General features: G+C 34.8%; 1 protein-coding gene across 1 annotated transcript; it reads right to left on the bottom strand.

The window, feature by feature from the left end:
- Positions 1–8408: 8408 nt before the first annotated feature.
- LOC137728414 (VQ motif-containing protein 1-like) lies at positions 8409–8753 on the bottom strand. Its single transcript, XM_068467209.1, has one exon. The coding sequence runs from the start codon at positions 8751–8753 to the stop codon at positions 8409–8411; it is 345 nt and encodes a 114-aa protein (XP_068323310.1).
- Positions 8754–20864: the final 12111 nt, after the last annotated feature.

Genomic DNA, 20864 nt, shown 5'->3' with positions numbered 1-20864 from the left:
GTGTGTGAGGTTCCAAACACATGCCACAACACACCAAACAACCAAAACGTGACGAAAGCACACTAGGGGTAAAATTGTAATTTCATACGTACGTTTCGATATTTCCGGGACGGGATGTCACACAAAACATTACTAAAAGCTTCAGTTGAAATCAATTGGTTGGTTCACACAAGTTGTAAATTCTACTTTGTTAAGAAGTCAAAATCTTTTGCACTCAAAACCCCTTACGATATTTCTATAATTTATCTTATTTGTTGGCACTTGATCATTTTTTTGAACTCCGCTTAACAGAGTTAACTCTTCAATTTATTATCCTAATTTAAAAAAATAAAAAATTAAAGATAAATTCAGTCAAAAGAACACGTGTCACTCAAACAGATAAGACAAAGACAGGTTATAAAAAAATTTTAATGCAAAAGATTTGAACTTAGTTGTTTAGTCATTTTGATAAATATCCTTTAATTGGTAAGTGGTAAAAATGATATTCGCACATGGGGAGTGGTAAGGCCATCTCCAACCGAAAAATGGCCAGAGGGCTCTTTTTGGCCCTATGGCCCTCTAAGAAATTAATATTTTAATAAACAGTGTCATGCCATTTTTCTTACCATCTCCAATCGAGAGGCCAGAGGGCCATATGCCAAACATAGCTCTATGATAAAAAACCATCTCCAAACGAGGGGGCCAAATGATCATTGGGCCAAACATAATTTATTATTTTAATTGAATTAATATGGTTACCTAAATTAAACTACCTCAATAATTTTACGTTATAGATTGTCAATAATTTTTCGAAATGTAATCTCAATAATTTTACGTCTCGGATTTCAAGTGCCACGTGTCGATGTTTAAGTTTTATGTAGTTAAATGTTTTTTAAAATATTGTTTAAGTTTCATATTGTTAAATATTTTTTTTATGTTGTATAAGTTTTATGTTATTTAATGTTACTTCATGTTATTTAATGTTGTTTAATATTGTTTATTGTTGTTTCATGTTATTTAACGTTATTTAATGGCTTACGAAGTTATAGGAAAACAAAATAGAATTTTTAATTTTTTTTTTTTTTTTTAAATTTGAAAAAAAAACTGTCACATCCCCACCGAGCCCCCATTAGATCCTAAGCTCGACTCCATCGTAGCACGATATTGTCTGCTTTGGGCCCCGATCACACCCTCACGGTTTTGTTTCTGGGAACTCAGACGAGAACTTCCCAGTGGGTCACCCATCTTGGGAATGCTCTTGCCCGAACTTGCTTAATTTCAGAGTTCCGATGGAACCCGAAGCCAGTGAATTCCCAAAAGGCCTTGTACTAGTTAGAGATGAGAATATACATATAAGGTTTACAAGATCCACTCCCCTAGACGATGTGAGATGTTACAAAAACTTAAAAAAAAAAAAAAAAATTAAATATAACGGCTAGCTGATGTCAGTAACTAGCCGTTGTTTCAAACATTTGGCCCAGCTTGAGGCTGGTTGGTTGGCTATTTTCTCCTTTTTTGGCCCGATGAGGCCCACGAGGTCTTTGGCATAACTCTCGGTTGGAGACGGTTTTTGTGTCATTTCAGGCTATTTTTGGCCCTATGACCCTCTGATCGGATCGGTTTGAGATGACCTAAATCCACTTGAGTGACATTGTTCTTTAGACAATCCTCTCCACACAAAAAAAATAAAAATATTGCGATTGTGTTTTTATTTTTCTATAATGCGATACGAGTACTGCGGGATTTGATCAATTTTGGTGCATAATAACGAATGAGGATCCTCTTCGAATCCTTTTTGTGAAGATTATGGGAATTTTCAAATCGTGTTCGTTCATCGTACATCGTGTGGTCAGAAATTATTTTAAATTAAATATAAATAGTATCCGATAAAAACTAACTGCACAATATACGATGAACGGACACGATTTGAGAATTCCGAAGATCCTCGTCAAAAGGATTAGGAGGGGATCTCAAATCCATAATAACAATGCAATAAGTGTCGAATGCCGATCGATTGACATTCAGACCAGACCACTGTTCAATATACATCCCACTTTGTAATTTATACTTGACACAACCACTTTTTACGCAAACATGAGAGGACAATGGGAGACAATTGACCTAATGACAAAGGGTGAGTGTTTACGAGAACAAAATAGAGTATTTTTACTCACCACACTTTTTATCATTTTGTGATAATTTTAAATTTCGATATCAGTATAGTGAATATACATAAATCTTAAAATTTAAACTCATTAAATAGTAATAAGCAAGGTGATGAGCATCACCATCACTTCAGGGTAGTGAGCATCACTATTACTTTAGGATGGTGAGCATCACTATCACTTTAAGATGATGAGCAAAAATGCATTACAATAACAAAGTCTTAACCAACTAAGTAGAGTCGACGATATAAATCTTAAAACGCCACTATACTCGATTTTATCTATCCCACTAAGTGAGTGTTATAAAAAAAAGAGGATGAGTGTTTTCAACGCTCCATAGCTGAGGTAGGAATCTTATACCATACATCTATATATAAAAATGGAAAATTTTAATAAAGCAAATTGCATTGCCCACGACATGGTTTGCTTTTGTCGACACCCATATGAGTTGGACTATGATCTCACGCCAAAATCGGTATTTTTGACTCTTGTCTTAAAACATAAAAAATGTATGTAATCCTACAAAGTGGATAATTTAAGGTTTAAATTAATACATTTAAGATGTAAATGAATACATACGTGTTGGTTCATCTAAATTGGTTATGGAGGGTGCAACTGTGTCTTGTATCTATTACTCGTATTTTGTCCTCTATCTCTATCTCTCTGACCTATAAAATTATTTAACCATATTAACACCTACAAAAATGATTCAATCAAATAGTAATACGTTTTTCTTTTACTAATTAACATTTCCAATTGTGTAATCTTGGTTTTATCTAGGTTTGTGTGAAAGATATGGAAGTAAAAAGGCACTTCCTTGGGCTGTAGTGTAGCTGTTAAACCAATTTGAGAATTTTCTAGTATTGTAATTGACGTGGATTCCATACTACTTGTGGGCAACATTGTACGGAAGCTAAGTTTAGTAAGTTTACCTTTATTAATGTGATAAATTGGATGCATGTACATAGGTGATTAATTCATGCAACAAAGTTCAAAAGGATATCGTACAAAGATCTTGCAAAAGCAGGCTAACAAAAGTTCCAAAAGAAATTAGCAAACACAATGATGGATCCATCAAGGGACAAGAGTGATCATGTGTCTTGTGAAAGCCAAAACAGTGGTTGATAAGCAACTGTATCGCCCCTTTGTTGTCCAGAATCTTCACTTTCTCAACACTATCAAACCAGAAATTCATATAGTTCGACTAAATGCCTGAATCAGCTCAAAAGTTTGTTGCACCTTTAATGCTCAAATCAACATCGTTTTAACCGAGTTCTTAATTTTTCTTTAATGCTTAAAACAATCTAGCTCAAATCAATGTTGTTTTGACCGAGTCCTTAATTTTTCTTTAATGCTTAATTTTTTTTGAAACTAATTATTATGACTAATTCATTGTGAGGTTTAACCAACTCTCCTTAGTGTAGATATTATTGTTTCTTATAAAATAAAATAAAACAAACTAATTAAATAAATCTAACCCCAAAACCCAAACAAGCCCAACGTATTTTTATGGATATTTGATATGACTTGATATGGGCTTTTGTTTTGGTTAATTGTTAGGATTTTTTGTTAATAGTTGATTGATTGAGTTTATGGGTTTTATTTTGGTTAATTGTTAGGGAGTTTTTCTTTGGTCCATAAATTGATTAACTAGTCTGGGTAGTCCGGTTGATTCTAGTCAAGTAACCTGATTAGTTCAAGTATTCCAGTTGATAGCTCAAGTAACCCGATTAGGTCAAGTAGTTCAATTAGTTGAGTGATGGCACTACTACAATTTTTACACACATGACGCAGTTCATGCGTCATGTTAAAAGTTTAATAACACAAGGGTTTAGCGTCATCTTTGTGGGGTGTCATTAAAGATATTTTTTATGACGTTGAAAGAGTATCATGTATTACTTTTAAGGACGTCTAAAAAGCGTCATTGAATTAAGAACTTGTGTCATATATTACCATTTAAGACACGGAATAAGTGTCATGAATAGATGAATGAGCGATATGGTATACTAAACATGACGTACGCACAATGTCATGTATAGCTGCTAGAGACGCCTAACAAGCGTCATTGAATTAAAAAAGCATGTCATTTATTTCAATTTGAGACGTGGAATATGTGTCATAAACATAGAAATGAGTGTCATGGTACACTAATTATGACTATAGCACTGAAACCATTTGCAGTGTCATTGAATATTAGAAACGACACAAAACGTGTGTCATAAGCCGTTTAATACATGTCCTGAAATATGTTTGATGACATATCTAATGTATTTTTAATTTGAAAGCAAGACCTACGTAATTCATCTAGAAAGCAAGATATTTACCTTAAATAAACCAGTATTGCTTCATAAATTTGTAAACCCAAGTTTATAAAAAACAATCTCACAATCAACACATTTAATAAAATGTGTAGAGATTTCCTACTAAAATAAAACCACTGAATTTAAAATTTCACAAGCTAGCTAGTCTAGTGTTTTATCTATTGGGATGAAATCATCAACATACTCAGCCCACTCTATTCTTAATGCATCAATTTCCTATTGAGTGTAAGTAGCTTTTTCTTTGAACTGCAACAAATCACAACCAAATGAAACATGTGACGACAAAAACTAATTTTAGTCATTAATTAATAAGAAGGCGATAATACTTTAAAAAAAATCACCGTTAGCTGTAAATTAAATGGCCTGAACTATAAATTACCCACAAAGAACATAATCTGCACACCTTCCAGCACATGTAACCATAACCCACTGCTCCCAAGGTAGCTGCTGGCATTATTAGTGATGTCATATTACCTGAAAATGAAAACAAGAATTTCAATGAAAAGAAAAAAGAGAACCACTTCAAAATTGTTTCTTTCATATTATGAACTGCATAACGCATAAACAAATAGTAGTGAGATACCAATATAGCAACTTGAACCCAAAATAAAGAGCATGGGCATGCATAATTAAGTTTTTATACACAATAGGAAGAAAACACAAAGCAACTGAAGAATTTATTAGAAACACAGAGAGAAAAGTGAGATACCAATTTGGTTATTGTTCCCATTTACAAAAACCGTTCCCCAGCTTTTCGACGAGCAAATTTGCCCGGTCTCAGTTGTCATTCGGCTAATCCAAAATATAATCAGACAGGAAACTTCATACCCATACGAACAAATTCGACACAACAAAACAATATTCTATACTAACTTACACCAGTTTCCACAATACCAGTGCTGTGAGGGAATCATAGTCACCATCTACGTGTTCCCCATATCCATTCAACAATGACTGCCACAAAACCACAAACAAACGCAAAAATCCATCAAATCTTCGGCAACCAAACACGAACTCCCAAATAAACAAACAAAACTATTGAACCAATCAAACCCCTTTTCCTCAATACCAATCCATTCCTCTTCTTTCAAAGCACGGAAGTTAAGTCCTAAATCTGAAAGCAAGGAAGAAGATACATAAAAATGACATAAGTTAGAAAGATGCGACCATAGTATGGTTCCACTTCTTCAGTTATCTTGGATTCTGAATGCATGTAATATGTATCAAATGTACTGAATAATCTACTGCTATCCTTAAATTCATTTTCCACTTATTTCATAATTGAAGGCTATAGATTTATAACTTCAAAGAAGTCATCCAATAAATGTCTTCTCACAATTATATTTAATACCCAATCTTACTGGATTGAGGTGCTATCGTGTTTAGAGTCTACATTCTAGAGTTGATACAAAAACACATGATGGAGAACCATAAAACATGAATGAAAGACCATAAGGGGAAATACATGCAATCATAAAAGAACCAACATACTGATAGCATCAAAATCAAAGGTAATCACTAGATTCACTACTAATCAAACTCAATATATCTTGCAAAAGCAAGACATGAGTTTTTCTAACTTCCAATAAATTGAACAATAACGATAAAAAACCCACAATCGAAAAGAAAAATAATCCCAAAAAAGCAGCCTAATTGAAGCTAGTTACTGATTCCACATACTAATTTGTGGTCATATTTCAATCACCATCCAAAAAAATATATATATAATCAAGCATGATATTTTGATTAATGTAGAATATAACTTTTTTGTTCGTTCACTCTAATTTTTATTTGGTTAGTTCACTTTTGTCATCTATAATATCTGCTCATATTCATCTGAGGCCCTAAATTAAGAGAAACGAATGAGAAGTACAACACGAACCTGAATGGACTTCTTGCTTGATGGAATGCTGCATTACCATTTGAAGTCACTTTCTTAGTTCATAAAAGCACACCAGTACACACACACACACACACACACACATACACACACACACACACACACACACACACACACACACACACACACACACACACACACACACACACACATATATATATATATAGAGAGAGAGAGAGAGAGAGAGAGAGAGAGAGAGAGAGAGAGAGAGAGAGAGAGAGAGAGAGAGAGAAAGAGAGAAACTTAGCAAAATAGAATGGCAAGCAAGCATAGACCTTATGATAGTAAACAAAATTAATCCGAGATTGAAAGATTGGTGGACCTTTCTTTGGAGGAGGGAGAGGGATAAACATAAGCGCATATTTTCTACTGATTTCTGACAATTGACAGGTGCCTTCCTACTCCACAATTTAAATTTGTAAATTTGATTGCATTTTCTACTCCATGTTTGAACAGATCAAAGCCACTACACTAATTTAGGGTTTCATAAAAAGAAAGTGCGAACAATTGAACAAGAAAACCTGAAAGATAAAGATTTACAGACAATGGAAGTGAGGGGACGGACCTTGACGGCAAGAGGGGAGAGAGAGAGAATGCGTTTGGATGCTGGAGAGGGAGAACTGAATTTGGCAGTCGGCGTAGTTGTAGGAGGTTATTGAGAAATTGGGGAATTCACACTGAGTGACAATGATGAACACCACGTTTATGTTTTTCACTCACGTCTCCTTTTTTTCTTTTTCTTTCGTAGCTTCTTCAATAACTTGTTTTTTATTTCCCATTTTTTTTTTTAAGTTGCGTCATAATATCATTTTAATGACATTTTCAGTAAAAGAATGTCATTAAAAAATTTTACCAAGTGTCATGAAAGTCATATTTTGTAGTAGTGTGGTTTAGTTTTTTACATTGAGAAAGATGCTTTTGTTTGTATTGATAATGAAGCTATGTTGAAATGAGGGGTTGTGAAAATCGGAAAGCGATTAGGTCGAGCTTTAGTTGTAGTGCGCGGTAGCTCATGACGAAGCGCTCGGTTTGGAGCCTCTCTTGTTGGTTCCTTTAGGAGACTCATACTGATAGGTGAGACTCTTTACCATTTTAATAACATCAAAAAGAGCCATGCTTTAACAACCACGTGGCGTTACTGTACCATTCAAATCATAACACGTACATTTGATTTTTGTTAATATACTCTAAAGATGAGACATATTAATTTATTATTATTTATCTATATTATAACACATGATATACTATTTTTCTGTCACCCTTAAAAATTCCTCAAAAGAAAGTATATGTTTGGCGAGGGAATAACAAATTGAGAATCGTGATTATCCAAAGTATACATACATCATAATGGAATGGACATTCCTTTTCCCTGGTTTATATATTCTAGTGTACTAAATCACCAAACCTAAGATGATAAAAACAAGTTGAGAAGAAGTAGGTCATCCCCAGTTGGCTTGGTCCACAGATACTCTGTAGCACAAGAGGGCGCAAATGAAAGGATGGCCAACGGATATCAACCCCATAATTTCTGTGACAAAAATAAAGCCACGCAGGTGAGAATTAAGTAATATCGATGTTATCGCCGCATGCTGCTCCACAATCCAGGCACTTACATTAATTATTTATGTGATATGTGTAACCAATTTTGAAGTGGTTCCAGCTTTATCACTATTAATTAATCTTAAATCATGGTAAGGCTAGTTTAGTTTCCAGTTAAATATAGAGAAAATAAATTATTTCGGCCAAGCATGTTTTCTGATCGCATTATATAGGTCAGATCCACCTTTTATATATATATATATGCACACTTGTATAAGTAGGGTTTTATCTATCTTCCTTGTTTGGAAATGCGACTTGTAGTTGGGTTAGTAAATATGATACTTGTAATGCTACTGTATCTGAAATTGATCGGTCAGGTAATAATCAAATGTATAGAATGAAGAAATGATTTATATGGAATAACTGGGTAACCAAATTAACGTTATGCAATTATAAGCTAGCACATACAACTATATATATAGAGTAATTTTTCTAAAGAATATATTACTCAGCCCAAAACTCCTCTACTGGAGGCATCTCTCTGAACAATCTTTCGAACTCCTTGAACGAGATATTTCTCATCAAAACTGAAGAGTTATCCCGAGACATAGTACTAGTAGTAGAAGTATTTGATGATTCCATAACATTATTACTAGTCCTCCCATTGATTTCCTCTTTCAAAAAGTACTTCGGGCTCTTTGTAACTGGCTCCTGCACTTCGTATGCCACCCTCGAGTCCTTCCCAGTTAGCCTTTGCACGACATCTTTGAAGCTCATAGCATCCGTCTCCACGTACTTGGTGTTGATGATCACAACCTTCACAGACTGACTTCTACCGACACTGGACATCGGAAAACTCTCCCCCCCTCTCTCTCTCTCTCTCTCTCTCTCTCTCTCTATACAGGCTGGTTTTGAGAAGGGTTAATCTGGTAAATGGGGTTTGTTTTGCTATTTGAATTATTAGGTATCTGGGGTTTTATAGTGGAAGGTGGATGTGGAAAGGGAAGAATTGGTGGTGCATGGAAGACTTGTACGACTGGTGGGGGAGGGGTTGACAGTTAAAGTTGACCGTTGTATCTGTTTGTTAATATGTTATGGAATGCTTGGGTAATAAGCAGTCTAGAAGGACCAGATTCAGTCAAAGCGCGCAATTCAGAATTGAGAATGTCTTGCTTGTCCTCATCAGTCCATGCATGTGACACGAAGGTGAGGACTAAATGTATTTACTGGTGCTTTGTTTACCTAAAACTAAAAATATATATATGCATCTAAATCACTGGTTAAAATCACTAATCAAACGTTAAATTACCATGAGTCAAGTTTTGGTTTGGACCACAAACTTGTATACCTCACCTAATTAAAATCACAAGGCAATAAATTACAACGTGCTCAACTTAACTCATTCATCTAAAAGATTCAAGTAATTTTATATTTTAACGTAGGATATTATCAAGTACATCTAGTAAGTGGTGAAATGATCAAACTTTGAAATATGCAGGCATGGATGCGTCAAAATTAACACATGTTAATTTAAATTACGTGGCGGGGAGGGTTCATTGTTTTTCGACAATTACATGTCAAATTGATTCTTTTAAGGATTCAGATATGACAAAAAACGTAAAAGATTTTAACTGCTATTCATTGTCCAACTGTCATGAAAGTCCAAGTTTGTCCTACTACTAGCCGAATCCAGATACTCGCTAGATCCTCTTTGTGAGAATCCTGAAGATCTGTGAATCATATCCGTTCATAGTACATTGTGCGGTCAAAAATTATTTTAAATATTTTTATTTAAAATTAAATACAAACAGTACCTGGCAAAAACTGACTGCACGATGTATAATGAATGAACATGATTACAAATCCCCATGATCCTCACCAAAAGGAACCAGAGAGGATCTTGTTGGCTACTAGCCCACTGAGGTTTATTTTAAAAATCAGTTGGCTACATGGAGAATAACCTAATTTCTTTATAAATCTTAACTTGCAGTTTACAAATTTTAACTTGCAGTTTACACTCTTACGTTTCTTCACCTATGACATTATTTAAGTATAACATATGAACAACACGTAGTGGGTGATATGTGAGTACGTAAGCTATTATGCTTACTGTGTTGATTAACTTGACTCTAAAATTATGAAAGAAATTAAAGATTGACCCTAAAACTAATTGATATGTGGATTAACTTGACTCTAATATTATGAAAGAAATTAAAGATTGACCCTAAAACTAATTGACCATAGAAGAATAACTTGCTTCCTTATACGATCTTACAAAATTAATATTTTACTCCTAATAAAAAATTAACACTCTCAAACCTTTAAATATTGGTAAATGTTGTATAACGTTACAAGCAAATCTTATTTTCTTCCATTGACAAAGTACTTATATGTAGCAACCTCCACCTGTACCCTCCAGAGTCGAAGCCACACGCGCATTGACATACTCTACCTTAACCATATAAGAGCATCTTCAATAGAATTTGTTAAAAGATAAATGTCAAATATTAATTAGATGGTTGACGTGACAATGTAGATTTTCTCCTTCTCCAACCCATATGATTTCTTGTTATAAATGATATTTGTAAAACCCACTTTCAAAAAGAAATCATTAAAATAAATAATTAAAAAAAATTGACAGCATTTTTTCTCATATGTCAAATTTGGCAGCAGAAATTTTATATGTCAATCTCAAATTTGATTGAATGACATTTCATTTAGGGAAGTGTTATTAATACTCCAAAAATCTCATTCTACATTGTATTTTTCTTTCTAAATATAGAAAGTTTGGGGTGTAGAATGAGAAATTTGGAGTGCCAATAACAATTCCCTTCATTTAAAATTTGACATCTGATTTAGAGATAGTCTGATTTGCACTTTTTCCAGCCGTCAGTATTGAGGCTTAATAATATGGACAAGGATCCTCTTTGTGGGGATCTGGGGGATCAATCAATCGTGTTCGTTCATCGTACATTGTGCGGTCAGTTTTCATTAAGTACTATTTATATTCAATTTTAAATTTTAAATGATTTATATCCACACGATGTACGATAAATGGACACGATTGATTAATCTCCCAGATCCGCACAAAGAGGATCGGAGAGGATCCTATTCCTAATAATATATCTAGAATCTGTACAATAAGGAAACAGGACCTATACGTGAGGAAGTCAGATTATATTTTTATCCTTTTGACGCTAATGTATAAAATAGTTTTGATGAACTTCATCAGGGTGTCATGAATAGTTAAGTCAAACAACAACTCAGGGTTTATTTTAAATAATTGATTAAGTCTAACACAATTAATCAACCAGCCTTTGGTTTAATAGGATAGTTGTCTTTAGATTTCATCTGATGAAACGATGTCACAGGTTCAACGTATATGAGAACAATATATATTTGTGATAAGATCGATATCTAATTGTAGCTAACCTATTTGTTTTGAAGGTGTTTGCCTGTTGTAAATGTATCGATGAAAATGGTCTATATTAATTGATATTAATTTTATTAGGATTTGGTTAATGTGTGATTTGCAGCCAATGTTGATAAAATAAGGTGAGTGTTTGATTTTCTTTGCTATCTTTAAAGAAAGAAAAAATAATAATCATTTCATTTAGGAGTGAGCACGGGTTGGGCCGGGCTCAATTTCGAAGGGACCAAACCTTACCTGTTTTAAACGGGACGGGATGGGTCGGGTAGAAGAATTTTGAGTTTTGGAACCGAATCTAACCCGACCCATTTCAAACGGACCGATTTGGAACGGGTCCAACTCTTTTTATTTTTTTGGGTAATTTATAAACTGCATTGCACAGCAGCACTGCAGCAACACAGACATGAATTCTTATATATTCTTCAGCCCCAGAACAACTACTCCTTGAAAAGGTTGCCTTCCAAAGGCCGATGATCGATACGATGCTTCGCGAAGGTTTACAGCTGATGCAGGTTTTGGGAGTTTTGGTGAAAGCAGCTTCTCTTTGAGGTCCTCCATTATGTATGAGCTCTCACTGCTGCAACATTAAAAACAAGGGAGTTTTAAGAAAAAAAAGAACTCGCGGTATTGTTCAATTAAATGAAAAATTATATTTTAACACTAAAAAATTAATGCTAGTACTATTCACTTTACCTTTTATTTTGTCCTTATCGTTAAAATTTCAAGTCATTTCCATTACTTTTCTTTAAAAACAAACGACTTTAATTTTGACATAACACTTGTCTATATCTATATGCATACAATTCCGGGGCCAACGATTGCATAACTTCTTGATTAAAATAAAGGAAAATACATTCCTCACAGCCCTTTTCAGTCCAAAAATAAATAGAGGTGTGTGGATCATTTCCGCCGTAAAGGAAAATACTTTCTATAGTTCATGTGTGCTAAATATGATAATTATCTACTGAAGAATATATCTTAAACTAAAATAAAGAGACCCAATTCATCAAAATTTCATGAAAATAAATTATGGGATGTAAGCATATGATTCAACAAAGCATGGAAATCCAAAACCAAAATTTTATGAACTCCAATCCCAATCCCAATCCCAGTGCCACCAAAACAAAAACGAAAGCATCAGAAATCCAAAAGCTACAAGCTTGGTGGCTCAAAGTCCACAATCCCAGTTTCCACACCATAAAAACACGTAAACCCAGATAATATAGAGCAGAAGAAAATCACCTGCAAAGAGAAATAAAATGTCGGTTAAAGCTGGTGATTTTTTATGATCGTCAGCAGCTCAGCTCACAACTGAACAATTCCTCCAGACGAAATTGAAGAATCGATTGGCCTGAATAAGAATCAGAACCCCAGATTCAGAAATCGAGAGGATTTCAGCATGCCCAATCGAGATGCTAACTGAAATTCATCTTATATTTAAAAGCCGAACCTCATTGGCCGTAATAATACCTCGAAATTGAAGAACCTCATCTCATCGGCCGCTGGCAGTGTTCTCGACGGCACCGATGTCGTCGAGGAGAAGAGATGGGTGGTGTCGTCATGGTTCTGGGACCTAGGTTCTCTGGGATGTGTCCAAGAGGAGAGACAGCTGGTGCCGTCGTGGTGGTCGAGACGGCAGTGAGAAGAGCGAGTACGGAGTCGGAGTCGGAGTCGCAAAGGTTGACAGGAGTGGATGGTCTGGGACTCTGGAGACTCTGGATTCTAAGACAGATGGAGCAGGAGAAGAGCACGGCTAGTTTGATATTGCTCGCCTTTTAAAAAAACTGTTTTCGTTATCATGTGAAAATAAATAACGGTAAAATTAAGTAGTTTACTGTTTGGTAAAATTTTTGTAAAAGTGTTTTTTTTTTTTTTTGCTTAAGGGTTCGGTAAACTTTTATACAAAAATACTGTGAATATGTTAACTGGTTAAAAATGATATAATAAAAAAGAGTATGATGATATAATAATATTTTATTGAGAATTGTTATTAGCACTTCAAAAATATCATTCTACACTCTTCATTAGTATATTTTTCTTTCTAATTATAGAAAGTTTGGAGTGTAAAATAAGATTTTTGGAATGTCAATAATAATTCCCATTTTATTTTATTTTTATTTATAATTTATATATTTATTTTTTTATTTATAATTTATTAAAAAGAGTATAGAGTGTGGGGGAATGATTAATTTATATATTTATTAGTCATTTATGGCCCATTTCTCCCTCTTGGACCATGATACTCTTTCGTTATCATTCCAAATTTTTTTTTTTTTTCATTTATTTTCTCTCCATCTTCTTCCAGAACCTCCTTCCTTCGTGAATCTCTTCTTTCTCATCCCCAATTGTTTTTTTTTTTCTTTTCCTTTCTCCATCTTCTTCCTTGTCATCCTTGCTCCCGGATACTCTTCTTACCATCCTTTCTCCGTCACCCTTTCTTTTACGTCTTCATTTTCCTTGCCAACAACTCAAACTGAACCTCGAATCAAAATCCACAAATTCCTGAAGCAGATCACACGATTTCAGGCTCTTCTTCGCTTGAATTCAGGCCCTTCTTCACCAAATTCGCGATTTTAGGATCTTTTTCCCCAACCCCTCTTTGAATTTTTTTCCAGATCAAGATCAGCGGATCAGTCGACTCCGACAACAAGATCCACATCCTTATCGTGCGCAAGATAGGGTACGAGGATGGCTTCACGTGGATCTCCCAATATGTCAAGTTTGATCAGATTGATAGATTAATGGAAGAGGAATGGCTTCAGGTGGCTACGGGGGGGATGGCTTTAGGTGGGATTCTGAAGCAGTCCAGTTTGATATGATAATATAGATTATTGAATTGGTTAAGGTTAATATGGGTATCTGAAATTTCATTAAAGCCTCAGTGCCTTTTGGAGGTTTGCCAAAGCTGGTTTTTCAAAGTTAGGAATTGCTGCTTTGGCTTTTTGGCTTTTTTTCATCTTAATTTGTGAACAAAAAGATGATTCTAAGAGGTTACCAAACGCTAAAAATGTCTCATCTTTTTTTTTTATTTTTTTTTATTTTATTAAATCACACTAGTACCAAACTGATACTACATCCGTTATATTTAGAATGGGCTGATTCGGGCCCCGTTATTCTAAATAATAGGACTCGGCCCGCTTCTAAAATACACACGTCCCGCCTCGTCCCGTTTATCCTCTAAAAAAATTGGACTCGCCCCGAACCTTGTCTACCCGACCTGACATGCGGTTCCTCTACCCGTTTGCCCACCCTTAATTTCATTTGTCATAAAACAATTTTATTTTATTTTTACAAACGATAGCGTTAATATGTTAATTTGTTAATTGGGGGAGAGGGATCGGTGGGGATTGAAGAAATTTTTTTTTATATATACTAAGTTTATGGAACAGCATATTACATGCATTTTAACAATTAAATAATGAAAACATGCTTGTATGCACTAAAAAATAACTTAAGCCATAAAATTCAAAGCCTAGTAATTTGGTTACCAAGGGCTCAACTCAAATCACAAAGAGAGTTGGGATTTTTTTTTTTTTTTTTTGTACCTTTTGAAGCTCCTCTTTGCATAAAGAAAGGGTAATCACCCCAAGGTGAGGGCCTTCATTCCTATCCTAGGTTGAACTCCATAGCCTTCATCTTCATCACTTTGTCTCATTGGATTCATGGATTCGGAAGCTTGAATGGATTCTGTAAAAGTCCTCAAAGTAGAGGGGTTCTAATTTTCGCCACCAACACATATGGGAGGAAAAGATTGCTAGCTATTTCCTCTCATGTTGTCCAGTCTCTTGAGAGAAAGAGAGAACTTGTGCTATCTCTTCTTTCCTTTAATAAACCATAATGAAAGATGAGACTATAATGCCTCTTTTATACTCACCAACTTTTGTGAGTGAACTGGACCAAAGTCCTCATTCTCTCTCTATGGGCGGCCTAAGCTTGTTAGAGGGCCTTGTGCCCTATAAGTTGTTGTACAACTTAAGCTAATGGGCTTGACCATTCAATGTCCATTTGGCCTCGAGGCCCAAACTGACCCGAGGTCTAACACAATCTTATTCGTTGATTAATTAACATATTAATTATTCCTAGTAAAAAAAATAATTAAATTATTTAATTGTCTTTACTCAACTCTGTTATATCTTGAATCATTACTTACACAGTGTGTGATTCATTAGGTTTGAGCTAGGCAAATTGTGATTAAAACTCTTACTGATCAATTGTGAATTGAAACTTACTTTCAATTCTTCTTTTCGTGATTATTCATCTTCACGGCTTTCACAAACTATGAGTGACACCTGCCAATATGTCATGGCTATCCAAGCTAATTAGAAAAGGTTGGAAAACCTATTCAGTTTGGGAACAATGCAACAGATTTCTTATCTAAATCAATACTCTTGATCATATTATTTGGTTGATAGTTTATTCATGTCTACTATGTAATGTGATTTTGTTGTCTATATGATTACCTTGGATGTGATTTGGTACAACTTCCTAAATCTCATTCATACTCCGATCAGAGATTCTTTATCTTATTATGAAGTATTCTCCCTCAATAATTTGAAGGTTAGAGATCCCTCACATGCCCACATGACTTAGCTTAAACCCTATGTCGTGGACACCCTCAAATGGAAGCCTTTAGCAAAGCCAAAGACTAAGGACCTAACCACCAGACAACTATGATGTCTCAGGCCAAAGAACTACTTTGCATTATCCCAACTATGAGTTCTCATATGACATGAGTATGAGAGCACTTCCAATGTAGGAAGGCCCCCTGGGCAATAGGCAACTCAATCCCCTTAAATGAACAGTAACTGTTTGCAATGAACATTAACTACCCAAGTGCATCTCCACCGCTAAATTGAATAGCCCATATTAAAATATTAGTATTTTTTATTTTATAAAATTATAAAAGATACTTTATTTTAATTTCAGATAATAATAAAAGATTAACTAAAAGTATTTGAAAATATTGAAATGTAGTGTAAAGTGGAAGAACATGGTTATGTATTTATAGAGAGAAATTATAATTTTTTGTATTTTTAATTAATTTTTAATAATTTCTATAATTTTTAAATAATGTTAATTGTGGTTGACGTCATGATGACGTCAGCCTTACGTCATATAGGCCCACTTTGCTAAGCGATTATTGCCTGAGTTCTCCATCGGGCTCATCTTGGGTCCAATTGCCCTAGTGGGCTGGAGTGTTTTTAAGGGGGGGGGGGGGAGGAAAGTGAATTGGGTCACCTATCCCCAAATCAATAAGCAACGGTGGAGATGCTCTGAGAACTCCTGGTTGATCGCATTCAGTGGACTCACTCTCTATTGAGCACATACATACTTGTCTTGGTATCATTCACACCAATGACTCGAGACCAGTCACACTCCAAAGGAAAGACATAATATGTACTGATCTATCGAGAATGTCAATGCCCAATTGACAATCTTATAATCAGGAACGTTTAGGATATGTATATGAAAAAGAAAGGTCTCATGAATCTAACTTCTTTAGATTACATTCTCTTAGTTACATTTTCACTGGACTTATTGTTCAAGCATATATCATTTTATAAGACAACTTTAAACATAATCTTTGTCTTTAAATTAAATTAGATTAATTTAACATATGAAATTTCAATAAAATACCATCTCATGATTAGCTTTAGGCATATTTCCAACAGGGATCGAACCTGTCACATTTGCACAAATTGATAACATTTTGGCTTCTGGGGTTTGTCTTAGTGGAGGCTTAGGATTTAGTAACAACCAAAGATCCAAGATTTATGAAGTGTTTTGGCTTCTAGGTCGAATCAATGCACCAGAATTTGAGCTTCTTGGCTTGAAAGAATGGAGGAGGAACAGAGAGAAGTAATGGGAGGCAGAGAGTTATGCGTTAATTGTGAAAGGGAAACGAAATGAGGTTGGGGAGACAAAGAAGGGGTTTGGGGAGGGAGAACCAAGGGCAAGGCTCAGTTTTTTAATTTTTATTTTTTTAATGTCCACGTGAGGTTAGATTGACGCGCGACATCTAATCATGATCTATGTGGCTGCCACGAACGAAAGTTCTGACGGAAAACTTAATAAATGTATGAAAGTGTCCCGTAGTTCTCACTTTAGGTATGGCACTAAGATGAAAAAAACTTGATGTATGAAATTTTAAAAACCACGACACTTTAGGGAATTAAAGTGAGAAGTACCCTATATTCTAACACAGGCTTCATTTTTAACAAAACTTATGTTCCTTTTATCATTTTTTTCCTCTTTTCCTCTCTCTCTATCCTTTTTTTCCTAAATTTTCTTCGCTGTATGTAGTATCTTCCCCACTCTATGTTTCCCTTCTTCATAAGAATGTGGGGGAAAAAAACAATTAAGCCATCTTCTCCAACTATCCTAAAAAAATAAAAAATAAAAAATAAAAGAAAAATCCAACACATCATTTTTACAAAAGTTTGTTTGTACATTTTTTTTTTCAGTTATGAGCAACATTTCATTGCCCAACACATCATTTCCCAGTACGTCATGCTAAGGTCGTCCTGTTCTATATATTTTTGGGTTGTAATTTGTTTGTTTATTTCTCCTACAGGTATCAGAATTTTTTGCTGCAAACAACGAACAGGCTCAGTCCAGATTATGGAGTTCATTTTTTCACAATCTATTTGTTATTTGTCACTTTGTTTTGGTTGAAATCACTGTTTTAAAAATTCATGCCTAGCGCTGCTTAGGCTCCGTCTAGACGCTAGGCGACTGGTCACCGCCTGATTAATTTCAAGGTGTTTGAAAATTAAGAAAGAGCGTCTACCCCACTTAGGCACCCGTCCAGTCACCCGCCTAGGTCGTGACTCTCACTTAGATAGAAAATCAATAACTTTCATTGCGCATTTTTTTTTTTTGCAATAAATTATTAGAGATATAGTGGATACTTGTATGAACACTTATTATATGTTTGTTCCCCATGTTTTTAATATGTTCTAATACTTTTCAATCTATATGTCATTATTTTTTGTAATTTATATATCCTAATATAATTATGTATTTTTTAAGTATAGGCACTTATTGGGTTATTATCCAAAATGATCTCTAAGATTTGTATGATCAATAGAAATGATATCTGAGATTAAAAATCAATAGAAATAATCTCTAAGATTGTCTACCATCCATGATTTTGGTCCTTCCGTTAAAAACTCTTTGTGCAATTTTCAAAGCTTCGTAACTCAATCGATTCTTAACCAAATTCGACCCATAATATATCAAAATGAAGATAAGAAAGTATAGAACAAGATTATACCTATTTGAAAGCCCAATGATTTCTGTAGATAGTCAGAAAATAGCCTAAAAGGTGACTGGTCCGCAGGAAAACTGGAAAACTCGCCGGGAACTGGGTAAACTTTAAACGTTCATAACTTCTTCAATACTCAACGAAATCGAGTGATTCAAAACCAAAAATCATACTTCTCAATAAGAAGAAGATAATGGTATCTTTCTTTACTGCTAAATCTCCGTGGTTTGGCCGGAAAACTGCTCAAAAGTGGCTAACTCGAAAATGGTTAGCCACTTTCGAGCCGTTGTCCGACCAAACCACGACGAGTTAGCCTTCGAAAAGGTACCATTCGCTTTGTCTCATCAAGAAGTATTATTTTAGTTTTTGAATCACTCGATTTGGTTAAGTATTGAAGAAGTTATGAACGTTTAAAGTTTACCCAGTTTCTGGCGAGTTGTCGAGTTTTCCAGCGGACCAGTCACCTTTCAAGCTATTTTCTGGCCATCTCCAACAACCATTGGACTTCCAAATAGGTATAATCTTATTCTACACTTTCCTATCTTCATTTTGATAAATTATGGATCGAATTTGGTTAAGAAACGACTGAGTTACAAAGCTTTGAAAATTGTCCAAAATCGTTTTTAACGGAAGGACCAAAATCATGGATGGTGGACAATCTCAGGGACCATTTCTATTGATTTTCAATCTCAGGGACCATTTCTATTGATCATGCAAATCTCAGGAATCATTTTGTATAAAAACCTGGCACTTATTATACGATATGTAATAAATTTATTTTAATCCATTTATTCAACCTAAGCCCTTGCCTAGGCTCAGCTTAGCCACTTAGGTGCTAGGCCCCAGATGGCTGCCGACTAACGCCTAGCGTTTTTTAGAACCTTGGTTGAAATACAACTATTTCTACAATGCATAAATATGGTTCACCCTCTCACTTTCACAAGTGCAATCTATTCCATATGACAACTTGATTGTCCATCTTTAACGTGATGTTAGAAATGTGAGAGAGAAGAAAGTGAAGACTCCTACGGAAAAACATAAACGTACTGGAGGGAAAATTTGGAAATTAAAGAAAAAATAAAGGGAAAAGAAGGGAAAAAAATGAATCATTAGATTAACCTCAATGTGTATAATCAGTTAGTAGGAAAAATAATTATGAAAATTTTAAATATGAAATATTATATTTAAGACTTGCCATGTGACAAGTTTTGATTGGATTACAATGCTACTCAGTAAAGTTCTTCCATACAAGTTTTTCTCACCCCACATAAACATAATTGTTTTTTACAATTACAATAAAGCGTCGTCTGAAAAGAATGCCAGGAAACGAAACATTGCTTGAAAAGAATGCCAGACTTTGTCACTTCTCTATCGAGATAAAGGAGTAGAGATAGAGTAGGTTGGATACCACAATTACTTGAAGAGTTCCATGAAAATCTATATATAGACTCGTTCATTTGCATTTGGTAATGCATCAACTTAAGTTTTCAACTCGTACAACTGCAATCCTCAATCCTCTGGATCGAGATCCTCTTTGGATTTAAGGATCTTGAGCCTAGGGATCAATTGATCCAATCCGTTGAAATTTGATCCAACGGCTATAATTATTATAACTTTTAGTGGCACCTCCTATTTGTAGTCGTTTGATCAAATTTTAACGGGTCAAATCAATTGATCCCTAGGCTCAGGATCCTTAGATCCGGTGAGGATTGGATCCCAATCCTCTAACCATGAAATTCAACAATTTGTTATAGAATACAAGAAGCAGCCTCCAAAAAGAAACTTTAGATCTTTACGTGAGGATTTTCCCAAACATACACTATATCGGAGGTATATTATTTCATCAATTACATATAATACTAATTCAAGCATCTCCAATTAAAGCCAATGCTTGGGGTTATCCTCATCAAGAACAAAAATACTACTGTTACCACATGATCAACATCATAAAATCAAGCAAAAGATCCAAATCCTCGGAAAAAGGAAAAATTTAAAAGCTGGATTTGGATAAAAGTGATGTTGAATGAGGAGATAATTAAACATAAAACATCGGGTGCAAGGATAGAATTTTCACAATTTGAGATTTGAGATATGAGGTACGATGTTGTTTGTAGCATGTCTGCCTCGGAAGAATCCCACGTAGGATGAAAACAAGAAGAAAATTTCCCACATTATGAAGTCTATGACTGGACCTCGCCCCCACATCGATCGGAGAAGAATCATGCCTCACCACCAACTACGTGTTTTCTATGGTTACTTGTTT

This window comes from Pyrus communis, chromosome 3 (genome assembly GCF_963583255.1).
Source record: "Pyrus communis chromosome 3, drPyrComm1.1, whole genome shotgun sequence".
Taxonomy (NCBI): domain Eukaryota; kingdom Viridiplantae; phylum Streptophyta; class Magnoliopsida; order Rosales; family Rosaceae; genus Pyrus; species Pyrus communis.
Note: the sequence above shows the minus strand (reverse complement) of the source record. Positions and strands in the feature narration are given on the sequence as shown.